The 6,448-nt window shown below is 65.5% G+C and overlaps 1 protein-coding gene across 1 annotated transcript; it reads left to right on the top strand.

The window, feature by feature from the left end:
* Window positions 1-1,699: 1,699 nt before the first annotated feature.
* Window positions 1,700-6,124, top strand: SLC16A8 (solute carrier family 16 member 8). The gene is made up of 4 exons (XM_070408849.1): window positions 1,700-1,913; window positions 2,352-2,495; window positions 2,690-3,517; window positions 5,808-6,124. Exons 1-4 carry the CDS (start codon window positions 1,700-1,702, stop codon window positions 6,122-6,124), a joined length of 1,503 nt encoding a protein of 500 aa, XP_070264950.1.
* The last annotated feature ends 324 nt before the right edge of the window (window positions 6,125-6,448 follow it).

Below are 6,448 nucleotides of genomic sequence, written 5' to 3'. Positions count from 1 at the left end.
TGAAGCCCTCCCCTCCTCCATCTCCAGCCTCAGGAAATAGCTGCCTCTCCAGGGGCAGCGGGTGGCAGTGGCCGAGGTCAGGGCCCATCGGTGGCCTGGGACACAGCACTCTTTGTTCTGCCCTCCCTGCCCCCCACCCCCACCCCTCCCACCCCCTGTGCCAGGCTCTCCTGGATTAGCCTTATCCAGGGGAAGGCACAGAGGCCGTCCTGGAATGTGGCCGGGGTGGGGGGCACCCGAGGCATTGAGGTGATTGGGGCCTGGGGGGGTGTCTCTCCAGGACAGGGCTGTGCCCCCAGCACCAGCAGGACCCCCACCACCACCAGAACAGGGCTGTGTGTGTCCTCCTGGGGCCCCAGAACGTGGAGCCTCATCTGTCCAAAGCTCCCCAGCAGGCCTGGGGCCCCCTGTCCCTTCACCCCTCCCAGGAAAAGCCTCTTAGGGGGTGGAGGTGGGAATGCCCTAAGCCCGCGGCCTGGGGTGAGAGCCAGGCCAGTGGCTGATCTGCAGGCAAGCCTGGGAGTCTGGCTGCACCCCCACCAGGCTGGGGTACACCGGGGAGCCCCTCCCTGCAGGCCTCAGATGTGAGGCTGGACACCCAAACCCACAGGACGGCTCTGGTGAGTGTGGGGCAAGGCTGCCAGGGACCACCCTGTCTCATGAGAAGACGGCAACAGGCAGGAAGGCCAGACCTGTCCTGGTGGGGAAGGGGCAGAGTCCCGACACCCACAGGTCCCTGGGCATCGCCCGATGCCAGGAGGGAGGCCCAGGTGAGGAGGGGCTGCAGGGGGGAGCGAGGCTGTCGCCCAGCTGGAGGCTGGCCCATCCCGGGGGACGGAGGACGCAGACGGCTGCTGCGTGAACCCCTGGGCTGAGCCCAGGAGTATGACAGGCTTCTGAGCTGGTTCCGGCATGTGCAGGGGTTGGGGAGGCTGCTAGGGGTTCAGGGGGCAGAAGGGCTCTCTCCTGGTGCCGCCTCAAAGGTCTCTACCTGCCCAGTGAGAGCCAGACCTCCAACCCCACCCCAAGAGTCCCTGCTGGCCTGGGGCGATCAATCCCTCATCTTACAGGTGGGGAAACTGAGGCTCACAGGGGCGGGGCTGTCCAAGCCACCCAGCAGATCCATGGCTGAGCTGGATGAGCTGGAACTCGGCTCCCTTGGCTTCCGAGACGAGGCTAATGCTCTGTATGCACGCACTCTTGTCCCCCTCCCCCCAATAATATTCCAATGACAACAGTCACTCCTGGTCATTGAGGAATTAGGACATACCACAGGCCAAGGGGGAATCTCGTCCCATTTCGCTGCTGGTGCCTGTTCCCCCACCTCCCCATGCTTGTTCCTCTGTCCAACATCAGACATGCTTGCTGGGGACCCCACACTGCCAGGCACACGCTGGCTGCCAGGCTCTCCCGCTCACTAGCACCCCCTCTCCTGCCGCCACCAGGCCCTGAAGAGCAAGGGGCGCCCCCCGGATAGAGCCTTCCGGAAGTCAGGACTCAGGTGGGACCGACTCTGTTGTCCCCCCTCCTCCCTCACGTGCCCCCCGGGAAGCGGGAACTTGGCCTCATTCCCTGCGCAGGGCTCCGGTGGGGAGGCCGGTGCCTCAGTTTCCCCAGCCTGGGTCTCCCTCCCCCCTGGTCTGGGTGACACCCTGGCTGCTCCCTCTCGTCTCCTCTTCCCCCAGCAGAGGAAGAGGCCATGGGCACGGGCGGCCCCCGGCGGGGCGAGGGCCCCCCCGACGGCGGCTGGGGCTGGGCGGTGCTGGGCGCCTGCTTCGTGGTCACCGGCTTCGCCTACGGCTTCCCCAAGGCCGTGAGCGTCTTCTTCCGCGCGCTCATGCGCGACTTCGGCGCGGGCTACAGCGACGCGGCCTGGGTGTCCTCCATCATGCTCGCCATGCTCTACGGCACCGGTCAGCGCCCGCCCGGGCTGCGGGGGGTTAGGGACCCGCAGGTGCCGGACCCCGTGGGCGCCCACGGGACGGCGCCTCCTGGACGGCGCGGGGACCCCGGAGAGGGGAGGCGAGGACAGGAAAGGGGCAGCGGCCGGAGGGGAGGCCGCCCACGCCCCCGGGCTGTGCAGATAAGGGGGTGGGCCTGCCCTTCCCGCGTTGGGTTCCGTGTTCTCTGGAGGGTGGGGAGGGGCTCTGGGCCAGGACAGGTCCCTCCCCCTGAATCCCCGCGGGGCGCTGTCTCCTGGGCGTGTCCCAGCCGAGCTGTGTGCCCCTGGGGTCCCCGCGCCACGGGTGACCTTATCCCTCAGCCTCCTCCAGGGCTGGGGGTGCAGGGCCTGGCGTGTGTCCACCCGAGAGGAGAGCGGACCAGCCGAGCGTGACTCTGCCTGCCCGCAGGCCCGGTGTCCAGCGTCCTCGTGGCCCGTTTCGGCTGCCGCCCGGTGATGCTGGTGGGCGGGCTGCTGGCCTCGGCGGGCATGGTCCTGGCTTCCTTCGCCCGGCGCCTCCTGGAGCTCTACCTGACGGCGGGGGTGCTCACAGGTGAGGGCCGTGGGGGGACTGGGAGTCCTGCTGCAAGAGCCCCTGTCCTCCGTTTCCCCGCGAGGAGCTGTCCGCCAGGTCCCTCTGCTCACCTCCCGGGGGAGGGGGGTTGGTTCGCCCCGCGGGGCCTCGCCCCTCCCTCCCGCTCTGGGGCGGGGCCCTGGGGAGCCTGGCCAGCGCCGCCCCGCCCGCAGGCCTGGGCCTGGCCCTCAACTTCCAGCCGTCGCTCATCATGCTGGGGCTGTACTTCGACCGGCGGCGGCCGCTGGCCAACGGGCTGGCGGCGGCGGGCAGCCCCGTGTTCCTGGCGGCGCTGTCGCCGCTGGGCCAGCAGCTGCTGGAGCGCTTCGGCTGGCGCGGCGGCTTCCTGCTGCTGGGCGGCCTCCTGCTGCACTGCTGCGCGTGCGGCGCCCTCATGCGGCCGCCGGGGCCCGGCCCTCGGCGCGGGGGCAGCGCGGGCGCCGCCCGGGAGGCGCAGGCGGAGGCGGAGGCGGCCCGCCGGGGGCTGAGCCCGAGCGCGGCGCCCGCCGGCCCGGCCCGCCGCCGCCTGCTGGACGTGGCCGTGTGCGCCGACCGCGCCTTCGCCGTGTACGCCGTCACCAAGTTCCTGATGGCGCTGGGGCTCTTCGTGCCCGCCATCCTGCTGGTGAACTACGCCAAGGACGCGGGCGTGCCCGACGCGGACGCCGCCTTCCTGCTCTCCATCGTGGGCTTCGTGGACATCGTGGCGCGGCCGGCGTGCGGGGCCCTGGCCGGCCTGGCGCGCCTGCGGCCGCACGTGGCCGACCTGTTCAGCCTGGCCCTGCTGGCCAACGGGCTCACCGACCTGAGCAGCGCGCGCGCGCGCTCCTACGGCGCCCTGGTCGCCTTCTGCGTGGCGTTCGGCCTCTCCTACGGCATGGTGGGGGCGCTGCAGTTCGAGGTGCTCATGGCGGCCGTGGGCGCGCCCCGCTTCCCCAGCGCGCTGGGCCTGGTGCTGCTCATCGAGGCCGTGGCTGTGCTCATCGGACCGCCTTCTGCGGGTGCGCCCTTCCGGAGGGGGTGGCGCCGCCGAGGGCCCCTGAGCCCGCAGGAAGCCCCCTGCCTGTGAAATGGAACTTACAGGGATGACCCGTCAGAGGAGACGGCCTGGTGGGTGGGCTCCCCTTCCCGTGGCTTACTAGCCCTCCTCCAGGCCGGTGCCACCAGCTCTGGGTGGGGATGGAAAAGTGCCAGGAAGCACCAACGTTGGTAGCTGCCGGCTCACCGGGTCATCTCCGGCAGCCGGCACGGAGAACAAATGCGCATTCTCCTTCTGTAGCTGGGGAAACGGAGGCACAGAGGCCTAGTACAAGCTTCAGTCCCAGAATTACAGTGCAGCTCTGCCGGGCACTAAATGCCTGGCCTTTGAAACACTTGCTCTGAGTGCTTTAGTGGCCCAGCCCCTGAGTGACTGGAACAGGGACAGAGTCTTTGGAGAACCAGCCCTGGGGCCAGGAGCGGAGTGGGGGTGCTCAGGGTGCTCACGTGGAGAAGGAGGGGCGCTGGGTTCTTCCCCTGTGCACACTGCCTGCTGGGCACTCCACACTCATCACCTTTTGGGAAATCGTCCTGAGGAGGTGGTCCAGGAGGGCTTCCTGCAGGCGCTGGCATGAAGGCAGCCCCACAAGGCAGGGCAGACCCCACAGAGGGCACAGGGTAGACTCGCAGGGGGCAGTGTTCCTGCACGAGGAAGGCAGGAGCTAGGGCTGGGAAGGTGTGAGGGGGACATTCGTATCTTCCTGGGTGGTTGGGTGACCCCTAAACAGCAGGAAGCCCGGCTGTGAGGTGGAGGGAGCTGTCAGCTGCAGGAAGGGACCCATGGCAGGGAGAGGTCGCCTTTGCTGGTGCCCAGCATGCACGGAGATAGGGTGAGCTGCCCATGCTTCCAGGGCTGGGCTAGCTGAGTGCCCTCAGCAAGACTGGTCACCTCACCTGACCCAGTGGGAACCGCAAAGCCTTTGAAACCATGTATGGAGGCCCCCAAGCTTACTACCAAAGGTCACAAAACCAGCCCCCTCCCCGCCCCAACCAGGCTTAGAGAACCAGCTTTCATTTTCCTGTGTAGTTCCTAACCCTAACCCTAATCCTAAACTATAACATAACCCTAAACCATAACCCTAACCCTAAGCCATAACCATAACCTTAAACCAGGGGTCCTCAAACTTTTTAAACAGGGGGCCAGTTCACTGTCCCTCAGACCATTGGAGGGCCGGACTATAGTTTAAAAAAAAAACTATGAACAAATTCCTATGCACACTGCACATATCTTATTTTGAAGTAAAAAAACAAAACGGGAACAAATACAATATTTGTATTTGCATGTGGCCCGCGGGCCGTAGTTTGAGGACCCCTGCCCTAAACCATAACAATAACCCTAAGCCATAACCCTAATCCTAAACTATAACCCTAAGCCATAACCATAACCCTAACCCCTAACCCTAAGCCATAACCCTAACCCTAACCTTTAACCCTAAGCCATAACTCTAACCCTAACCTTTAACCATAACCATACCATAACCTAATAGGCAGAGAAGTCACGTGGGCTGTGTATGGGTGGGACAGGGACCAGGAAGACAAGTTTTGTGGAGTACTGCTCAGAGGGGCTCAGCTGGCTCAGGGGTCACTGGGGCACTTGCAAGGTCACAGAGATGCAGACCCAGGGGTCACAGGCCGGTGTGGACAGCCACAAGAATGCCCGGGAGAGGGAGGAGCCCACGGAGGAACCACACTTTAGGGGAAAGTATTTGCAATGAAAAGGTTTTCCCGAGAATGACAGTAACATATGCCTGTGATGGAAAACTTGGGTAATGCAGAGAAGGGATTAGGAGGGACCAACCCACAGACCCTGTCCCAGGTCCCAGCCCTGCTGAGCTCAGTGGGGGGTCCCAGGAGGAGCAGAGGCGGCCAGGGGGTGGGGCAGGGGCGGGGCCAGTGGAGAGCTGAGACTGGCCCCTGAAGGTTGGTGGAAAGAGCAAGAGTTGGGGGGCCCCCCGGGAGAGCGGCTGAGCCGAGCCCCTTCCTTCCCACTCCTACCCCGAATCTCCCCAGCTGCATACCTCGCAGGGCACATGTGGGGTTTGCATCTGCGGGTGGAGGGGGTGCCTTGGAAACTATAAAGTGCTGCCTCACCATGTCACTGAAGAACTTGAGGCCCAGGGAAGTCAAGTGGCATTTTTAAGGTCTCAAATGGCAGAACTTGTGTGGGGTTTTGATTCTGTAAAATGGGAATCAAGACTGGGGGTGCAGGGTGGGGTCCCCCGCTTGTCCTTAACCCCCCTTCCCCACACCCAGGCCACCTGGTGGACGCGCTGAAGAGCTACGAGGTCATCTTCTACCTGGCGGGCTCCGAGGTGGTCCTGGCCGGGCTCTTCATGGCTGTGGCCACCAACTGCTGCCTGCGCCGCGCTCAGGACGCCCCGCCCCGCCCCGGCACCGAGGGCGGGGCCAGCGACTCGGAGGACGCTGAGGCCGAAGGGGACTCTGAGCCCCTGCCCACCCCGGAGCCCGGTGTCCCTGAGGCTCTGGAGTTGCTCAGCCCTGGGGCTGGGCCCTCAGAACCCGAGGTGGAGGCAGAGCCAGAGCCTGGGCTGGACCCGGAGTCTGTGTAGCGCAGAGGCGTGGGGTGGAGAGCTAGTGACTGCAGACACAGGGCTTCCCTGGACGAGGGAGGCTGCTCAGGGTGGTCACCCTGGGGATCAGGTGCGAGCTTCCTCCCTGTCTGCCCCGTGAGCCATGGCCGGCCCTGCCCCCGCTCAGTGAAGCTTCTGAGCCCAAATGGGCCTGAGCGCTGTGAAACTCAAGTTCATAAAGCTCAGCGGAAAGACAGGCTCTGTTCCTGCGCCTCCGCTGTGGCTGTGGCTCTGGCTTCGACCTGGGGAGGGGCGGGTAGGATGGGGCAAGGTGGTCCCAGACTGAGGCCTGGGGTGGGCCTG

Source organism: Myotis yumanensis, unplaced genomic scaffold (genome assembly GCF_028538775.1).
Source record: "Myotis yumanensis isolate MYYU_CA2020_CCGP unplaced genomic scaffold, mMyoYum1.0.hap1 SCAF_3, whole genome shotgun sequence".
NCBI lineage: Eukaryota > Metazoa > Chordata > Mammalia > Chiroptera > Vespertilionidae > Myotis > Myotis yumanensis.
Note: the sequence above shows the minus strand (reverse complement) of the source record. Positions and strands in the feature narration are given on the sequence as shown.